This window comes from Manduca sexta, chromosome 19, assembly GCF_014839805.1.
Source record: "Manduca sexta isolate Smith_Timp_Sample1 chromosome 19, JHU_Msex_v1.0, whole genome shotgun sequence".
In the NCBI taxonomy this organism is placed as follows: Eukaryota; Metazoa; Arthropoda; class Insecta; order Lepidoptera; family Sphingidae; genus Manduca; species Manduca sexta.
Window position 1 is genome coordinate 60,875 of NC_051133.1, and position 21,111 is coordinate 81,985.

Consider the following 21,111-nt stretch of genomic DNA (forward strand, 5'->3'; position numbering starts at 1 on the left):
TTTGCTTAAATAAAATGTTTATTATCCCTGATTGCCTATCACCCAAGTTACACATATTGTGCTTGTGCTAACCCGCACATATCAAAAGCCGTGAGACATCATTCACACAGTAAAAGCACACTAACTGATGCACATATATTTTATACCATTGGAGTATAAGTGCACAAGAGGTGAACATTAGTAAGACTGTAAACATGACATATCATTATATGAAACAGCTCACAATCACAACCTGCATAGTCCAAGTCATACACATCCATGTATCAGACAGATACACAGCACCTTGTTATGTGGCACAATATTTTGAATATTAGTCACTGACAATTAATGAGAGAGAGTACAGAGAGCGTCCATTCGCTCACAAACGCGGGGCCCAGACTACACCTGTCAAAAATATGCAAAGTTGGTGGGCGCGTAGGTCTCGCCTGGCGCCAGCGGCGACTCGTCGTGGGCTCGCAGCGGCGGCGGCTCCTCGCGAGCCGTGTCGCTCGAGCCGCCCGTCTTGCGCACGACGCGCAGCCCCGTGATGCGCATCTTCTTGTCCACCGCCTTGCACATGTCGTAGAGCGCCAGCGCGGCCACCGCGGCTCCCGTCAGCGCCTCCATCTCGGCGCCCGTGCGCGCCGTCACGCGCGCCTCGCAGCGCACCGCGATGGCGCCGCCCGCCGCACACTCGCCGCGCGGCAGCACCACGTGCACGCGCACCGAGTCCAGCGGCAGCGGGTGGCACAGCGGGATCAGCTCGGCCGTGCGCTTGGCGGCCAGCGCGCCCGCCACCTGCGCCACGGTGAGCGCGTCGCCCTTGGGCAGGCGGGCGTCGCGCAGCAGCCGCAGCACGCGCGCACTCACCTCGAGCGCGCACTCGGCCTCGGCCACGCGCCGCGTCACCGGCTTCTCGCCGACGTCCACCATGCGCGCGCGGCCCTGCGCGTCGAAGTGAGTGAGCGCGCCGCCCGACTCGTCGTCGGACGCGGAGCAGTAGGCGCGCGCGGCGAGCGGCGCGGCGGGGAGGCGCGCGCGGGCCGCCAGCAGCACGCCGGCGCCGCGCGGCACTCGCCGGCTCGGCGTCACCGTCCTCCGCGCTGTGAACGTTGGCACATCTCTGAGGGTGCGGCCGGGCGCCGACCCTAGCCGCCTATGAGAATCATAGGGCGGTTCTCCATGTGGGCGAGATTCTGCATGCCTACAAGTACAGGTGCAACAGTGAACGGAGATCGGGTGGTGGGGCGCCGGAGCCGGCTGGTGTGCATAATTACCGGCGTGCTGCGGTTTTTTGTTGCGCAACGCGAGTCGCACGAGTCGGTCGAGCTGTGCGTCATCTGCTCCTGTGCGCAGCGCGTCCCGCAATGACACTTCCGACGCACCGAACAAGCACACCTACAACAATGCATTCTTCAGCAATAGGCTCATTCGTACGTGAGACGCGGTAGAGTAAAGCCCTCGCACCTTGAGGTTTCCATCGGCTGTGAGACGCAGTCGGTTGCACGAAGAACAGAAGTGCTGCGTCATGGAGGAGATGAAGCCCACGCTGCCCGCGAAGCCAGGCACTTGCCACACCTGAAACAGCATTCCATGAGTGGGGGCGGCATGCCGGGTGTGCGTGAGCAGTGCGTGGCACTCACGCGCGCTGTGTCGTGCGGTCGCGGCACGGCGGGCTGCAGGTCGGGGAAGCGCTCCACCACGGCCTTCAAGGCACGTCGATACGGCACCAACTTGCTGTCATCCCACTCGTTTCCCGCAAATGGCATAAATTCGATGAACCTGACGTGAAATAGGATAGTGCTGATCAGTACGAGGAACTATGAAACAATAAATTCCCGTCAGTTACTCACCTCACTTCCACATCTTTGTCTTTTGTAAATTCCACGAAGTCGCATATTTCATCGTCGTTAAATCCTGAAAAGCAACGCTCCTATTTGATACTGTTTACGACAGGACAAATATTATACCAATTACACAGCTCGGGATTTTCGGTTAATCTGTATTCAATCCGTGAGTTTCTATTATTTAGTTGGAATATCGTACTTGTGTCATATACTAGGCTAAGTATAATTCTGCGAAATATTTCACATGTTTAGAAACAGAACACGATAAATTCGTTGGAGCTAGTCGAGCGATGAGTGTTTGTCCAGTAACACTCACCCTTCATGAGCACTGTGTTGATCTTGACGGGCTTGTAGCCAAGCTGCAGCGCCAGGTCGATGCCGGCCAGCACGCGTGATAGACCCTGCAACAGCCGCCCGTTCATCTGACGCCCTGCCACATGAAGACTACGTACGAACGCATTTTAAATTTCAACCATCAACCAAGGTTCGTAGCCATTGAGCAAATCTCGTGGTCTCGACACTATCTATATTCTATTTGGTGTTTTAAGGTCCATAAAGGAGCCCTTATCAAATCAATTAAATTGAAATGAACCTACAGTGTTAGTCAGCCATTTATTAACGCTATAGATTTATAGGCATAGAAACAGTGTGTCACGAAGTGTTAATGAAGATGTGAATGATGAGTATTAGAGTGCTCACGGCGCGGCGCGTCATGTGCTCGTAGCGCGGCGCGCGCAGCGTGTCGAGCGACACGTTGAGCGCGTCCAGCCCCGCGCGCTGCAGCGCCACCAGCCGCCGCGTCAGCACCAGCCCGTTGGTCGTTATAGACACCGAGCGCACGCCGCCGCCCTCCTTGATGCTTTCTGAAACGCGCCTCACTCGTATTATCTGTAGAGCCCACTTCACTCGACTTGTCTGAACCACGAAAAATCCAGCTGTATCGCGTTAACCCAAGCGACATGTACGTACAGTCCGCATCAAATAAATGTATACGCGGATAAGCACCAAATCTATTAATCTAAATAAAATACTTGGAATGTCTTCCTGTCAACGTATCTCTATATTTCGTATTGAGTGTACCTACAGAACTAGGGAACGCGTATTTTGCAAAATAGAAATGAAGTTTCCTGTCTATGGTGTAGACAAAAACATTCAACAACTCACCCATGTTGTTCTGGCATTCTTAATATACACGGACCGTGATAAGATGATAATAGAATAATTAAGAAAAAAATAAAGACTTACGGATGATGTCGGCGAGGTCTGCGCGCAGTGTGGGCTCGCCACCGGTGAGTCGCACCTTGTCAACGCCGGCGGCGGCGAACACGCGCACCAGCCGCGCTAGTTCCTCGCGTGACAGTAGCGCGCCCTTTGGCGACAGCGGCACACCCTCCGCCGGCATACAATACTGGCCTGCACAATGCACACTTACCGATTACTTTCCGAACTTTCATTAAAACATTATAGGGTGCCTTCAGCGCCGATTTACCACTTCACCCAAACAGCACTTAGTGGCTTAGTTTATTTTATGCATACTGTATAACCATTATTTGAATTTAATAATTACATGATGAAGCGACCAAGTCGTTTTTCTAGTGGTAAGGAACATGCATCGACATAACTAGAATCATTATACAGGGAGGGCCTGTCTGACTGTTTTAAAAAATTACAATTGTCTACTACAACTGTAAATTTGCTGTCCCAAAATGTTGTGGGTGGGTCTAAAAATTCTGGGGTGTTCAAAGGCCACCCGCCCCCTCTCATTTCTCATGACATGTCAGGCTGTAAGCAGCCAGAGGAAGGTACGGAGTGGAGATTTAGCGACGGCGCGGCGTGCTCCAGATTACGGTGTAGGAACCATACATAGGTATTTAAATTAAAATGACGGAAGTGGATGCGAAGGTATAATTTTTGCAGAACTATCTAATGCACTTGGAAGGTGGGGGTGAAGTTCTGTTTCGACCCTAATAGGTATGTATGATTAACCACAAATTAATGTACGTATGTGTTGATAGGAAGACATTCCAAGTTAATTACTTCGTATTACATTAATTTGGGGCTAGCTGTACGTTTATAATAATATTGTTATGGTGCTATCCCGGTGGCTATCAGAAGCTAGCGCCCGGCGGCTCCCGTTGTCGTTAAGAACGCACCCTTAAACAGTAGAAACATTACCCTCAATTACGGTGGTAGGTGCAAGTTGACATGCAGGTATCTGGTATACACTATACACGTATGTTGGATCATCCATGTTACGCATACAATTTATGTTGGAGGGCAAACTGTGTGATAAATTCGGCGACAACTTTCGGAGAAAATATCTCAAAAAATTTGTATCCAGTTTAGCAAGTCAATATTTGTTGAGTGAATTTAAATTCCAGCTGCGGCACATTGTGCACGCTGTAGTCGATAAACATTACGCTCGCCACAAGGTCGCGAGCTATGTCTGTGGAAGTCGTTGTTGGCATTAAACAAGTTCGTACCGTTTTCACTTTTTGCCTCTTTACGATATTATGTACTTAATGTAATTTATCAAGGCCACGTAATGATATTTTAAAAATATATTGCTGCAGCTCGGGTCATCCTTTTTAATTTTTGCTGATTACTTATACTTGTTGTTATTTGAAGATTGAGATTTGAGACGTGTGGTGTGGCCTATCGCATACCTAATGCGAACCAGACACTTACCTTTTATGCATTTACATTCAAGTTCGAAACGTTTTCATGAAATTTACATGAAAGAAAGTAGGACAGGAATTTAGATTAGATATGATTAGTAGGATACCTTAGGGCAAACAATAAACCAAGGCTTGCCACATCGGTAAATTGGTACTCCATCAAAATAATTTTCCAAGCGACGCGAAGTTCCCGGTAAAGATAATAATGTGCTTACTTACCTATTAGAGAAATTGTTCAGTAAGTAATTAAATGTGAATCTGTTTATTGTAGTTTGAATAACTCATTAGGTGTTTGCAAGATATTATGCGATTTGTCTTGTAGCAAATTTTGGATAAATAAGTAAGTATAGGTACCTAATTTTTAGCGCGATTGAGTTCACTTAGGTAAGTGGTAGACGCAGCGGGTGCGTGTCGACAAGCGAGCCTACGGGGGACTTCATATTATGCGAGTTGCGACGTCACTGTACCGGGTACCGTACCGTTTAAATTTGTCGTGTTCAGATTAATGTTAATTAACGTAAATTTAATCAACAAGCTCCTTACAAGCAAGTAAATAACTAAAGATTAGATAGGTATATTAGAGATTATTAAAAAGTGGGTAGATATTATGTTTAGGTTGTGTTATTCGTTCCTTCAATAAGTATGGTAACTACGGTCTTCCATATTTGAGCATGTAAACATTTGTGTTGGCAATATCATATTTTATGTGGCAACACTCTGTGTGCCCGAGCCAAAAAGGAATGGCGTGTTTGTACCGACGTGAACTGGAGAAATATTAATTAAAAGGTGTTATTGATTAATACTAATTTATTTGGTGTCTGATAAATACCTAACAATAGGTTATGGGCCCAGTCACCGGTAGTTCATGATCGGGTGAAAGTGTAAAGGCGAAGTGTGAGTATATATTGGCGCGCACGTGGAGGCGTTGTTGGCGGTTGCGACTACGGAGCGTCGGCGTCAGGGTGATCGGCGATCGGCGAGCCAAGGCAGTGCAAGGGTGCACGGTGCCAGGAAGTCGTGCAGGCAAGCTAAGTCTGTGGAGGCTGCGCGGTGTGTAGTGTGGCATCAGACGAGGCATCAAAGATGGAGACTCACAACTTCAATACCATGGGTTTATTAAAGCTCGAAGGGCAAAAGAATTGGAATGTATGGAAATTCCAGATTTCAGTAATACTGAAAGGGGCAGAATTATTTAAATACGTCAGTGGAGAAGAGAAAAAGCCGGACACAAATATGGCCGCTTGGTTAATACAGGATGCCAAGGCTCAATCTATTATTGTGTCACGACTAAGTGAAGCTGTGATGGTGCATGTAATAAACAGCGAGAGTGCTGCAGATATGTGGATGAGGCTTCTCAAGGTGTACGAAGCGAAATCAGCTACAAGTACGTTGATGTTACAGCAGCGATTTTTACAATTCAAATATGAAGGGGGCGAGTTGTCTGTATTTCTTGCTAAGCTACAAGAAATGGTCTGTCAGTTAAAAGTAACAGGTGAAGAGGTGTCAGAAAAGTTTCTGATCACTAAAATTCTTATGTCATTACCGGAGAGCTATGCACACTTTATATCAGCATGGGAGTCTGTGGATACAAGCAAACAAACTTATGATGATTTAGTGGCTAGACTGCTTGTGGAAGAAGAAAGAATGAACTCCAGGGAAAAAGAAATAGAGAATTCAGCATTTTATATACAACACAAGGGAAAATTTGGTCAAGATAAAAAGTGTTTTAAGTGTGGTAAATTGGGACATTTCGCTCAACAGTGTAAAAGTAATAAGGACAGTAGAAAATGTTTTGTGTGCAACAAGGTAGGACATTTAAAAGAAAATTGTAAATTTAAAGTCAGTGATAAAAGTGTTAGCCCGACAAATAAATTTAAATTGATTTCAAAAAATAGAGAAAGCGCGTTTATGGTGACAACTATGTCTTCAAGGAATATGTTAGCAGGTGACCAAAAACAATTTAATAACCAGAGTTGGCTGATTGATAGTGGAGCGAGTGAACACATGACAGGTGACAGGTCTGTTTTGACAAACTATAAATCAGTCACGGAGAGATTTGTCATTGTTGGAGATGGTCGGCGATTGTCAGTCCTTGGAATAGGCGAAGTTGAATTATTTATATTTGACAGTAGTAACTATATAAAGTCTAGATTATTGAATGTACTGTATGTGCCAGAGATAAAGATGAACCTATTTTCAGTAACAAGTGCTGTCCAAAGAGGTTACGAAGTTAATTTATCAAATGATAAATGTTTGGTATACAAAGACAAGGTATTGTGTGCTGTTGGAAATCGTAATGGTAATTGTTATATCTTAGATGTGTTTCAAACTGAACCAGAACACCATGCGATGGTTTCAACATTGTCTGAATGGCATGAGAGGTTATGTCACCAAAATATGGAGTATGTTAAGAAAGTGCTCAAATCTAATAACATAGAATATAAGAGTGATAGTGAGCAATGTATATCATGTTTAGAAGGAAAAATTCATAGATTACCTTTTAGTCGTGCTTGTCAGTACACTAAGGCACCATTAGAACTGATTCATGCAGATTTGTGTGGGCCGATGGAGGTTAAAAGTGTTGGTGGTTCAAGATATTTTTTATTGTTAAAGGATGATTATTCTAAATTTCGTACAGTTTATTTTCTGAAGAGAAAGAGTGAAACATGTGATAAGATAAAATATTTTATACAATGGGCTGAAAGACAAACTGGGTTTAAAATAAAAGTATTGCGTACAGACAATGGGACAGAGTTTGTTAACTCGTCAGTACAACACATGTTAAATGAAAAGGGTATAGAACACCAGACTACAGTGCCTTACACACCAGAGCAAAATGGGAAGGCTGAAAGGGATATGCGAACGCTAGTTGAGGCGGCAAGATCTATGTTGAGTAGTAAGTCACTTTCTAAAGAGCTGTGGGCAGAAGCCATAAACACTACAGTGTATGTATTGAACAGAACAAGCCATAGTAAAGTGGAAGGCAAAACTCCTTATCAAGTATTTACAGGTAAAAATTTTGATATTTCGAATTTAGACAAAGTGTTTGGGACTGAAGTGTATGTGCATATACCAAAAGAGAAAAGATTAAAGTGGGATGTCAAATCGGAGAAGGGACTATTTATTGGTTATGATGATAGTAAAGGATACAGAATATATTTCCCACATAATAAGGAAGTCCATATTAGAAGAGACATTGTATTCCTGAAAAGGAAAGCAACAAATTTAGAAGAAAACAGTGAAGAATATCAAAATGAGAAGGAAACTGTTATTTGCTTAGATATACCTGTACAGAAAGAACAACAAAAAGAGAAGATAATCATTGACCCAGAGGATATAATCAGAGAGGAGAGAATAGAGGAAAGTACACCAGATATAGTTGAAAGTGAAAATGAAGCAATACAGCAGAGTGAAACGGATGTGAGAAAAGATAAACCAATTGAGACCAGACGAGGACGGAAGATTATTAAACCTAAAATACTAGAAGATTATGACCTGGGATTTTTAGCTTTAGAAGAGGAACCTAAAAGCTATGAAGAAGCAATGATGTCTTCAGAGGCAAGTCAATGGAAAGAGGCTATTGAAAAGGAACTACAACAACTACAGGAATGTGAGACATGGACAGAAATAGAAAGTATACCTAAAGGAAAAGATGTAATAAGTTCTAAGTGGGTGTTCAGGAAAAAGGACAATAATTTTAAGGCTAGATTAGTAGCTAGGGATTTTTGAACAAAAATTGTTATGATGAATATGATTTATATGCGCCGGTAGCTAGGCTAAATACTTTCCGTATCTTTGTATCAGTCGCAACAAAATTAAATTTACAAATAAGTCAAATGGATGTTTGTAGTGCATTTTTAAATGCTAAGTTAGATGAAGAGTTGTATTTAACTTTACCTAAAGGGTCAGAGATTAAATGTGTGAAACTTAATAAGTCAATTTATGGGTTAAAGAGATCTCCTAAATATTGGAATGAGACATTTAATAGTGTTATGTCATCAATAGGTTATAAACAGTGTGGCAAAGATTATTGTTTGTTTTCAAAATGTGAAAATAGTAATAAGACATATTTACTGTTGTATGTGGATGATATATTGTATTTTAGTAATAGCAATGCTGAGATGTTATTGTTAAGAGAGACCTTGTGTAAAACTTTTAAAATGAAAGAAATGGGAACTATTAGTAAATTCTTGGGTATTGATGTGAAACAGGATTTGGTTAAAGGGGTAACAACTATTTCACAAAAAGATTACCTTGAAAGATTGTTAAAGTCATATGGAATGTATGATTGTAAGCCATTGTCATTACCTATTGATAAGAATTTTAATTTTAATTTGTTAAAGAAGGATAACTCTGAAAGTGTTGAAATTGAGAATAAGTGTAGAAAATTAATAGGCAGCCTAATATATGCAGCAATGGGCACTAGGCCAGATATTTGTGCAACTGTCAGTATTCTGAGTAGGTATCAAAGTTGTGCATCTTTGCTTTTATATAAACTTCTTTTAAATGTTTTAAGATATGTAAAAGGGTCTATTGATTTGTGTTTAGTTTACAAAAGAGAGTGTAGTAATGAGGTAGTAGGCTATGTTGACAGTGACTGGGGGGGTTCTGATGACCGTAAGTCTACAACGGGTTGTCTGTTTAAAGTTTTTGGATGTTCAGTCATTTGGTTTTCTAAAAAACAAAGTTCAGTCGCACTGTCTTCAACAGAGGCCGAATTTATTGCATTGTGTACAGCCACAAGTGAGGCTTGTTGGCTTAGAGATATATTATTAACATTTGAGTTCAAAGGGATTATAGACTTGTATGAGGATAACCAGTCTAGTATTAAAATGGCATTAATGGCCACTGGTAGTTCAAGAATTAAACATTTAGAAATTAAAGTCATTTGTAAAAGAAAAATTAGAGAGAGGTTATATTAGTTTACATTATGTTAATACCAGTGACCAAGTGGCGGATATTTTTACTAAGGCATTGGGTGGAACTATATTTAGAAAGCTTAGAGATTTAGTGTTTGAAGGTTAGTAATGTGTTGCAAGTTAATTATGTTTTGGAAATTAAATAGAGTTCATTTAAGGGGTGGTAATTTGTATTTGAGAACATAAAATATGTATTGAGGGGTGGTGTAAACATTTGTGTTGGCAATATCATATTTTATGTGGCAACACTCTGTGTGCCCGAGCCAAAAAGGAATGGCGTGTTTGTACCGACGTGAACTGGAGAAATATTAATTAAAAGGTGTTATTGATTAATACTAATTTATTTGGTGTCTGATAAATACCTAACAATAGAGCAGAATTATAATGTCATTAAATTCATGATATTGATAAGTGTTGCGAATGGCTCGGTTGATTCAACGAATAGCAACCGCGCCGGGTAGTATCTTGTTAGACATAATTAGAAATATGTATTGCATGCTCACGCGAACTCAGGCGCCATAATATTATTATCATGTATCATTTTCGCTACTATTTGTTAATTGAAATAAAACTACAAGAGCATTATAAGATTACCTACATAGGGGAAGAAACGAAATGTTTTTCAATAGCCTTATTAAGATATATTTGTGTTACGTACGCATTAAGTTTTATTGCGAGTCGTTAAAATTTATCACATCGTTAAACCGTTAATCGATACAACAAAATATTTTTATTTAGAAAAAAAATACTAAATATTGATATACAAAATTATCGTCGCGGCTTCCGTGTGATATTTTGCGGGACAAAAGTTCTAATGTACTATTTTCCGGGTTAAAAACTAACTAACTAGACTCGGGACATACAAAAGTCTAGGTTAACAGGTGTTACGTAAGTGTCTAAATTTCATCTAAATCTGCTGCATGTGTCCGTGCGTATGCTGTATTGAAGTTGTCTTGAGAGAACAAATATTGTTTGCGACAAGGACAGCGCGCCGCGCCGATTTCGGCTCCAGAGTTCACAGATAAAGGTTGCGTCACCCATTATCATTGAGTTCAATTACTGTATGGTATGTACCAAACCACAGCTGGAGCATTAGGATATGAAACATAATAAAGAAAACAGTAGACAATTATTAGGGATATTATAGCGTGGGTACGGGCTATTGCTTCACACTGGACATCGCGGGGGTTAGAGTAAAAAAAACTTGTACCGTTTAATCTATAATTGTACTAAAAAGTTGGAGAATTTGTTTGTTCGAACGCGCTAATCTCGTGAGCTACTAAATTGATTTTGATTTTTTCAACACAAGAGAAAGCTACATTAGTGTTATTGGCTACTTTTTGTCCCGGGAAAATACAAAGCGAGACTTCTATCCCGAAAAAACTTTTTCAGAAAAATCTATAATTGAAATCACTGTGAGCTTCTAGTATGACACTTTAATAACGGTTTTAAACAATTTTCATTTTAATACCATAGTATTTATAATATAATATTAAGTAAAAAAAAGAAATATAAAAGCAGTTAAGTAAGTTTGTTTAATGTCTACGCTTTCTGCTTTCTATATTGAAAAATACGATACATCTACTTAGCTAGATATAATATTTATAGTTTGTAGTGTTGTTTATTGTACCATTACTTACTAAGTATTAGCTACGTTGATAAATTCTAAGCGTAAATCAGACTATAAATACACAACATACGTACAAGTACACGTTCAATAGAACTTTTTCGCATTCTCTAACGCACACGCTCATAAAACTAGATTGAAAATGACATACATACGTAATATGATAATGTAACGCCTTGTAGTGATGAATGCCACTCATGAACCCGATGGTGAATTGTGAATGGTGCAGAGTGCTCACGCCACTAATACCTCGTAATCGTTACACCCATGCAAGGAGTTTGCATTGCTAATCATCTTTGTAAAGTAAGTGTATTGTACTGCCTGCCCATCGACACATCGGTCTATAATGGCTCTAACTTTCAAACAAATGAAGCAATTACATGAGTATTCCGAATATCTCAATATCCGAGAATGACGTGACTTAATATCTTATTCGTACCTCACATCTGAAGCCTGTATAGGTAAAAGATGTAAAAGAAGTGTCACATGGATATACCGACTGAAGTCGTGCCGCGCACTAACACTTACTGCATCCATTTCTCTCAGCGGAAATTTGGGATGAAATCGTGAATCGTGCTTAAAATACAAAATGTCAATAATGCACTTGAAATCATCTCGCGTGACTTTAATATCAAGGCAATTTCAAGTCATGAGAGTCAAAGTTAAAGTGGAAGTCTAGAGAGGTCAGGCGACGTGAACTCGATTCTCTGTACTCAGGATTAAACCTGATGTAGGCTAGACTGCAGAACTCAGTACACGGCGTTGGACACGTGGTTACTTCCGATCTATTATAATACGTACTACGCAATAGTGTTAGAGTATTGACGATTGCCTTGTTGAGCTTCGAGAAAGGAATGTTGAGTGGGATTTTATTGGCATCTACCAAGCTAGTTATAGAATTAGGTTGATATATGTATATAAGGAGGAATTTTGAGATGGAGCTGTAATGGTTGCTACCTAAACAACTGTACCTACACATATTATTAGAAACTGTCCATAATTTTAAAAGACATTATAAATGCATTCTGAGATAATAAAAAGAAAAAATAAGTGGAAAGAAAATTAGCACTTTATGCAAAATTTTTTAGATGCCAATCAATCTTGTTGCTCACAACAACCACAGGATCAATGGGACCATTGGGACATTCAGTACTTCCATACATTCTGTGAGAAATGTGTCTCCAAATTGCTTTAAACATAGAACTTGGTATTCAAGGCCAATTAATCTACTAAAACAAATAGAAACATATTTAGCAACTTAAAACTTTCACAAATAACAATTATTGTGTTTTAACACAACATATTACAAAATATTTAAAATTAAATGGGAGACAATTTTATACTTATTTGTACTTGCATGTGTAAGTACAAATAAGTGTAAAATTACCCAATAAAGAAGTGGCTCATATATTTGTAAGTATATTATATATTTGAGAGTAGTGTGCACCTGTTTACACTATACTAATAATGAGACTATTTGGTTAGCATTTGTCTGCTTAGTTTCTTGTTTGCATGATTAATGTGCCAAAAAAGAACACTCCTGCCATTTATGTTACTTGAGGAAGCCTAGTAATGAATGAACCAATTAAAAAAAATATTTACTAATATAATTTACTAAATTAAAGTTCCCTAAAATACAGGGTAATAAATAAATAAGCTTTTTTTCACTGTGACATTGTTATTTTTTTCTGTGTACACTGCTCAAATACAATAATGATTGGTAACAAGTTCGTTACATGAATGTGCTTAAATCGCATAATCATGTGCATTGCGCGAGTGGTGTAGATGCGTGTGCGAGTGATTGGCGCCGGCTGCAGCCGTGTGTAATGTGTATACACTGTACTCACATCGTAAGTTGCATCGCTCCGTGAGCGAAATGCGCAAGTAGTTGTGACGGCGTCCGTGCAGGTCCGTCAGCGGCTCGGTGGTGTTAAGTCCCAGGCCTGGCTCCGGCGCGGACTCGCTTTGCGCTGCCACGGCGGCTGTACTCGCCACCTGATCAACGTAGTTGGTACGGCAAAATGTTAAGGGTTTGTGAAAGTTTATTGCATTTGTAAAACAACTTATTGTATATATACATAGGTAGCGGTCAAGATAATTTATAACTTACATCGCTGTATGTGCGACGAAACCGGCTCAGAGGACGTGCGCAAACTCCTGCTGTCGCATCATTTTCGATCACACGTGATAAGTTTAATAAATTATTTACTCGAAATCTCATTATAAGACTTGTGTTCGCGGCGACAACACTAACGAAAATGAAATATTGAATTTGCAGTCAACAGCTCTCAAGTAGCTCTGTTTTTGGCTCTGTTTACGTTGTTAAACGTCAAAAGTTGATAACTCCTCAGTCCCCTCCCATGAGCCCCTCCCGGTTCCTCACCTCTTCTGTTGGTATTGCCAAGTCCATACTATGACAAGTTGTAAAAACACTTTTATAAACAATATTATTATGTAGAATATTGAAAATTAAAATTAATTTTGACAAAACCATGAAATAATATAAAAAAAAACTCAGCATTTGCCTTTTTTTATTAGAACAAATAGATACTGAGGAATTTGCATAGCTCCGCTAAAGAAAATGTAAAGAATTATAAACTAAAATAAAAAAAACGAAATAAGTCTCATGATGTCCAGTAATTACACTGTCTGCAATGTGTTTCAAATCGAAAAACAGCGATGTATGCACTTGTTTTTCAGATTCTTAAAAGACATTCTAGAACAGCATTATTATTGGCAGCATAGTCGCGTAACATTAGCCGGTTCTCTGTGGAACAAAAAAAAATGGAATGCCTAACTGACAGCTGCCAAATTGACATTGGAACCAGAGACAAATAAACATTACTTTGATTGGTACTCTCATTGGAACTTGGATTATAATATTATGTTCCATGTAATAGTCATACTAAACTCTTAATCTAAATAAATAAACTATTCAATAAAAATAAATCACTCGTGATCATTACACTATTTATTGTTTGTTATAATACTATAATTATTTTAGTCTCTGTATCTAGTGATAAGTGGTTTTAATTACGAATAATTTTTTGTAGTTGTTTAGTGGTGAATACCTAAGTTGGTATTTTATTTAGCTATTGAAAGGGGCGGTGTCACCGACATTACCGAATCACTGTAGCAGAAAATGAAGTACGAAGATGTGACGTTGCAGAGAGAGTGGGAGGGGGCCAAGGAGCCACCGGATGTGGTCCGTATTCTGAATCCTTGTTATTCACAAACTAAATTTATAAAACTATACTAGAAATTTTATGATAAGTATATTTTATACATAATCCAATTCAATGTTACAATTTACTAACGCATTGGCTGCATGTAACATGCAGGTTCAGGTTCACGGGTGAGACAGGTGTGAAGTATGAGCCCACTCTGTATATTTATTTTACACACATTTGTCCACCGCATCAGTTTAATAGTTTTTAAATAACTACTATACTACAGTTGTCAAATATATTGTACTGTAATGATAATGAGGCCAGATCTCTTTTATTGGTTCCCAGTCAGGTTCATACATACTGCATCACTCAATAAGTCCAGGCCCTAATCAGCATAAACCCATTTAAACAAATTCCAGCTGTAATCATTAACACAGTCACATTCAAATATGATACATGCACTCCAATGCTCCTCTATCTTTTCATAAATGTGTTCTGAGTTGACAATACTCGGCTGTTTTTGATCAGCAGTGAGCATGCATGGAACCTATTACAAATAAAGCTTGCTGGACAAATGTTTGTGCATAAAGCGAATAGAATTCCTTTTGACATATTCAATTCTTTTGCTATGTCACACAACTTCAATGTACATTTTGTCAAATCAATTTAATGGACTTTCTTATGTTTTGTAATGCAACTGCTAAATTAGGTTGATTAATGACTTCAACATTGTTTGTGGTTGTTTGACCATGTTTAAAGTTAGCATATCCCTTTTGTACCATTATTGTCTATGTTGTTGAGTTTGAGTAGCACCTGTCAAGCACAGTATTTTTTCCACCAAAAACAGTCTTTTATTAACATATTATGAAACTCGTTTTTGTCCAATGTTTAAACAAAAACAAATTTAGTATCACTTAAATATCAATATCACACTAATGACTGCACTACGGGTCATAAAGATAAAAACGGCATGGCTTTAGTGGCATCAACAGTGGGACAAGATTTATTGAGTGATGTATGGCCCTCGACATTATTGAAATACAACATAAGTCTGAGCTGTTGTATAGCAAAAAGCTGTTTAAAAATCATAAATATTATCTATCACAACTAAAAATGATATTAGAGTGCATTATATCATGATGGAAATATTATTGAGGCTATCTAATATTGTGACAAAGGTTTTTGATTTTAAACAGCTATAATTTGAATGAGTGCTGAGTATTCCGGACATATATGTAGATACCCATGTTAAACTAAGTATTGGATCCAGGGTATGAATGATTTTCTTGTGTCTTATGAATATTGGTTATTTATGTCAAAGTGGGAAATGATTTATTGTTGAATAGACAGTGACGGCGTCTGAAGCTGCTTTGGGTGCGCTGCTGGAAGATGGAGACGGAGAGCAGGACGCCGAGCGGCGCGTGCGGCAGCTGGGCTCGCGAGTCGCGCGCCTCGACGCGCTCAACGTGGGCGGCATGCTGGCCGCCGCCACCGAGAGCGGGGGCGCCGGCGCCGCACTCGCCGCACGTCTCGACGACGGGCTCTCCGCCGCCGCCGCGCTCGGGGCGCGCCTGCGCCGCTGCGACGCGCTCGCTCGCGCCGCGCCTGACGCCGCGCACGCACGCACCGACGCCGCCCGTGCGGACGCCAACGCACGAGCTCTGCTTGCCGAGCTGGACGCTATCTACCGTTGGTTGGATCCGCCGCCGTTGCGCGACTTAGACTCTCTGGCGGAGCCGGTGCTGACGACAGCGGAGGGCCGGGCGCGCGCCCTGGCGGCCGCGGAGGCGTTGCGCGCCGCGCTGCGTGCCGAGCCTACGATGCCGGCGCCGCGCCGTCGCCTGGCGGCCGTACGAGAGAGACTACGCCGGCTGGCGCGTGCTAAGGATCAGGTGATGCGTACAACGGGTGACAGGTAGGATAATGACGTGCTTAAGATGCTGACTCTCCCCTTGGTGCACAGCTGGCGGCGGCGCTGGCGCGACATCTGAACAACGCGCTGATCCATCTCGGCAACGAGGCGGCGCAGGAGTCGCGCCCGCATCGGCACCACACCGAGCTCGCACCATACGCGCCTTTCATGCGCTGGCTCAAGGATATGGACGAAAAAGCTTTCGACGCTCTTGTCAAGGTGAACTTAAAGTCTTGATGTTTTGGTCATGTGATGTGTTTAAAATTGATTTAAGGACATCAGCTCACTACTTAGGTAGGTATATGGAATTTTAAATATCAGATTATTAATTATTAAAAAAAATATATAAAGTGAAATTGGCTAAGTCAGTAATGGTTGGTGTACATTTGTGGAACGTGTTGGTCGGCAGGTGTACGCGGGCTCGTGGGCGCGCGTGTACGAGCGCGAGGTGCGCGGCGCGTGCGAGGCGGCGCGCGCCGCGCTCTGTCGCGACCGCACCGACGACCTGCTCGACCACGTGAGTAGCGCACGCGCACCGCGCACCGCGCGCCACACTAGTGACGCTAATCTAACTTATATCACAATTCAAACACACTCGAGGCTCGACTCCGAAGTTTCTCGGTCTAATTAATATGTTGTCTCGACTACGAGACGAAGGAAGTTATACATAAATTGTAAATGTACCTATAATGTATAATGTGTAAAGTAAAGTCGGTAACTGTTTTATTGTTACCGTGTCGTTTATATGTAGGAACTTGGGGCCAATGTTTAACCTAGCAACCAACATAATTAATGATTGTTGATAGGTGTTGAGTTTGGTGGAGTCGTTGTGTAACGCCGAGCAAGACTTCTGCACACAGTTCTTCTATTTGGACATCGACATAAAGGTTTGTAAGAATTGTATATGATAATTTAACAATGTGTCGTTTTATTTAAATGCCATTAATGAATGTCGGCAGAGCGACAGCAGCGACGGGGAGAAGAGCGAGGGCGGCGAGCGCGAGCGCGGCGACGGCGGGCGGCGCGCCGGCGCAGAGACGCGCCGCTTCATGCACGAGCTCTTCCCCGCGCTCGAGCCCGAGCTCGTCGCGCTCGTGGGCCACGTGGAGCGCAGCGAGCCCTAGTGAGTCACCACCACCACCCGGGCGAGACGCGGCGTGTGACCGCTGACCGCTCACGTGACGCGTGCGCCGTGTGTTGCAGCGGCGCCATGCGCGCGCTGGCGTGCGTGGGGCGGCGCGTGCTGTGCGCGGAGGGCGAGCGGGGCGAGCGCGGGGAGCGCGGCGAGGCGCGGTGGGCGCGCGCGGCGCTGGCGGGCGTGGCGGTGGCGGCCAAGCGCGGCGCCGACCGCAGCGTCGCCGACAGGCTCGCCGCGCTACCGGACGCCGTCAAACAGGTCCTGTACCGCAAATGACGTCAAACGTAAATTATTACTAGATGCAAATTTAAAGCCAAGACAGTAGTACTAGTTATTCGCTACTTATAATTTTATTGTCGACTAGCTTCCGCTCGCAGCTTCGCCCGCGTGGATTTCGGACTTCAAAAATGGAGCCGGTCGCGAACGTTAGAGAATGTTCGTTTTACGAAGCTACTCGCTAGGTGATTCGCTAGCCTCTAGGTGCCAAGCAAGCCGCCTGCCTGTGCGTTCGCGACCTTATATATATACAAAAATAATCCTTATAGCATGATTCAGTATTCACGCATGATGGCTTATTATTAGCGTATTTCATGTATAACTTTGGTGTTTCTATACCGATTTCTATGATTCTTTTTATGGAATATTTAATAATGTTAACTTTTTTAATTAGGGACGACTGAGAGTGTTATAAACGTAAGAGTAGACAAATATAATGAGAAAGCTTCGAAATGCTAAGCTATCGGGAGTTACACGTGTTATTGTGAGTCAACCATAAAAGGTAGACATATGCTGTCGTGGTATATTTTTTTACATAATTTTAAGGAGAACATTTCCGTCATACATGATTTCTGTGTAGCTTTAACCATTAAGGTTGCACACGCGACGGAAGCTTAAAAGATGGAGTAACTTCTCCCGTTTTCCCAACATTTCCCTTCACTGCTCTGCTCCTATTAATTGTAGCGTGATGAAAAGTATACTATAACCAGCACAGGAGTATGACAAATAATTGTACCAAGTTTCGTTAAAATCCGTCGAGTAGTTTTTGTTTCTATAACGGTTATACAGACAGACAAAAATTTTACTAATTGCATTTTTGGCATCAGTATCGCACCCTAATCACCCCCTGATAGTTATTTTGGAAATATATTTCATGTACAGAATTGACCTCTCTACAGATTTATTATAAGTATAGATAGATAGATAGAAGATAGATAGATAGATGTTGAGTTGTAGTGAATACATATTTAATAGTTATGTATGTGGCTCGGCGTGTACAGGCGGCGCGCAAGCCGAAGTGCGGCGTGTTCTCGTTCGTGTCGGAGCTGGAGGAGCTGAGCGGCGCGTGCGAGGCGATCTTCGCGACGAGCGGGCGCCGCGCCGACCTGGACCGCTGGTACCTGTCGCTGGCGTCCGCCATGATGCACGCCATCCAGCACGCCGAGCACCCGCGCACGCCGCGCGCCGTGCTGCACATGGAGAACTACCACCGGCTGCACGGCACGCTGTCGTCGCTGCGCGTGCCGGCGCTGGAGGCGCTGCGGCGCGAGTGTCGCACGAGGTACTCCGACGCGCTGCGGGCCTACGTCACACAATACTTCGGACGGCCGCTCGAGAAACTCACGCAGTTCTTCGAGGTGAATGTGCTCCTACAATGGAAAAATGCTATAATAACTATAGCATACTTATAGTTATTTTAAACAATTCCGTTTATGTTATCAGGGCGTGTCTGAGGCGGTAGCGTCAGGCGTGCGTGAAGACGAGGTATGCTACCGCGCCGCCTTCAGCAAGCATGAGCTGCGACGCGTGCTCGCGCTGTACCCTGCGCACGAAGGTAGGAGCCGCGCGTAGTGGCGAGTGGTGGCGGGTGGTAGCGGGTGGTGGTGTGCCGCTAGTGCAGACGAGGTGTTGTTGCAGTGCGCAAGTCGCTGCACCGGCTGTACCGCACGGTGGAGAAGCACCTGAGCGAGGAGGGCGGGCTGCTGCAGGTGGTGTGGCGCGCCATGCAGGAGGAGTTCATCGCGCAGCACGTGGCGCTGCAGGCGCGGGTGGCGGCGTGCTACCCCGCCGCGGGGCTGGCGCTGCCGCTCACCACGCAGGACATACTCGACGCCTTCTCAGACATCGCCAGGGAACACTGATCACCATCCTAATTTGTAACTTATACATTATACAATGCTCTACATAATATGTTGCGGCGGCGGCGGCGTGACATTTACAGCCGAGCTCAATTGTTCAATCATTCTTGTTATATAATTATTGTTAAAAATAATCTTTACAAAGGAGATTGCATGTGTGTGTTGGAAATCTGTCTCGCGTGATTTAATTTTCTGTTAGTGAAATTACACACAAAACAGTAGGAATAACGTACTTTCAAATAAAACAACAATAATTATTTTTTATTGTGGTGTTGAAATACACAATATAATAATATTTCTTACTAAAATTTTCGCAGGAACGTCCCTGTCAACAACATTCAAAATGGCGAAAATAGCATAAAATTTCAGATTAACGACTAAATAATCAAATATCCTCTTATTTCATTAAAAAAAGAAACACGATAAGGAAGGCTGTTAAATAGTACAGATTTCAGCATTCTCCTTTTGTATCACAAGACAAAGTCGTTGGGCGCTTATTTGGAATAGGTATAATTTATTTGCTACAAAATAACGACATAAAGTGAACGAAAAACAAAAATAAATGGTAGTGTTGTACTTATTACAAAATGCTTCTAAATTAAAAAACCAAAACAAAATAGTATTCATAATTTTATGTATATTTGGATATCAAAATTATAATTAGATATTATTTTAATAAACCTTAAATATATTGTTGACTTGATTGTATTAATAAGGACTTACGCTCGCATCTTACTTTACAGCCTCCAAGAAGTTTGAATCGAATTATTGTTGTCAACTTCGCGTTATCCGGTTCGAATACCTACTTTGTGGTGCAGCCTTTAATATACATTCTCATTTCGTTCCTTGAATGTTATTGATTGTGTATTATAACTAAAGTGGATTAAAAGTTGTTTATAATTATTATTTATATATTTATGTAATATAGACGTCATTTTATAAATATATCGATTGTTCCGAATTTATAAACTTATTTAATACATGTACGTTATTCTCTATAGTAACCCCTGACACAAAAATCCTTACAAAGTAAAAGATAGACTGTTGAATGTTCTTCTTTAATCACATGGTGCTATTTATGTATGTGGCAAAAAAAAGCTATTTCCTATGCTTCATAATATATGATTTGCTCATCTGCTTAAATATATCAGTTTAGTTTCTTTAAAAAAAAACTGTATTTTTATTATTATCAGATATGGGATGAAATTAGGGCGTAATTATGTAGAACAATAGACAACAAAAAAATCAGTAAATATTTGGTCAGACAACATACTGCAGCATAAGACTGCCATATCTTGGAAATATTAGTAAGTGACAATACACTAAATTTAAAAATCAATCAAACCTATAAAAGTAGTAAATGAACTCATTCAACTCTTCAAACTCTTGAAAAGATCTCGTGTCTCGAACAGATTGAGTAGGTCACGTTTCGGGGATCATCCTGTGTATATCCGGTTCAGTCGACATTCTATTGCATCCCACTCCACTTACCATCAGGTGTAGTGCAGTCACTTTGCTACGTATAAAAAAAGTTCTTCATAAGTCATAGCTAAGAATGATCTTAGTCATATCAGTTTTCAAACAAAAAAATCAGTACCACCATTCATCACATCACCACACCATCGGGTTTCTTCACCATTGTGAAACTGTTTTATTAGTAACCAATTTCATTATTATGGAGGTGGGAAATTACCACTAAGGTTGCC

The 21,111-nt window shown here is 41.8% G+C and overlaps 2 protein-coding genes across 4 annotated transcripts; one reads left to right on the forward strand and one right to left on the reverse strand.

Annotated features, from left to right (window-relative positions):
* On the reverse strand, positions 1 to 13,411 carry LOC115440394 (molybdenum cofactor biosynthesis protein 1). Of its 3 annotated transcripts, none has more exons than XM_030164687.2 (10): positions 13,161 to 13,411; positions 12,898 to 13,045; positions 3,072 to 3,239; positions 2,526 to 2,689; positions 2,143 to 2,227; positions 1,833 to 1,896; positions 1,623 to 1,761; positions 1,447 to 1,557; positions 1,257 to 1,377; positions 1 to 1,082 (listed from the first exon to the last, which is right to left on the reverse strand). In XM_030164687.2, the coding sequence occupies exons 1-10, from the start codon at positions 13,269 to 13,271 to the stop codon at positions 388 to 390; spliced, it is 1,806 nt and encodes a 601-aa protein (XP_030020547.1). In that variant the 5' UTR covers positions 13,272 to 13,411; the 3' UTR covers positions 1 to 387. The 3 variants fall into 3 exon arrangements, with proteins under 3 accessions (XP_030020547.1, XP_030020539.1, XP_030020555.1); XM_030164695.2 differs by having other exon boundaries at positions 982 to 1,183; XM_030164679.2 differs by having other exon boundaries at positions 1 to 1,377.
* Positions 13,412 to 13,849: 438 nt separating this feature from the next.
* Positions 13,850 to 20,370, forward strand: LOC115440414 (exocyst complex component 1). Its single transcript, XM_037440428.1, has 10 exons — positions 13,850 to 14,255; positions 15,567 to 16,112; positions 16,184 to 16,351; positions 16,542 to 16,649; positions 16,939 to 17,019; positions 17,092 to 17,255; positions 17,336 to 17,528; positions 18,548 to 18,904; positions 18,990 to 19,101; positions 19,185 to 20,370. The coding sequence occupies exons 1-10, from the start codon at positions 14,193 to 14,195 to the stop codon at positions 19,406 to 19,408; spliced, it is 2,016 nt and encodes a 671-aa protein (XP_037296325.1). The 5' UTR covers positions 13,850 to 14,192; the 3' UTR covers positions 19,409 to 20,370.
* Positions 20,371 to 21,111: the final 741 nt, after the last annotated feature.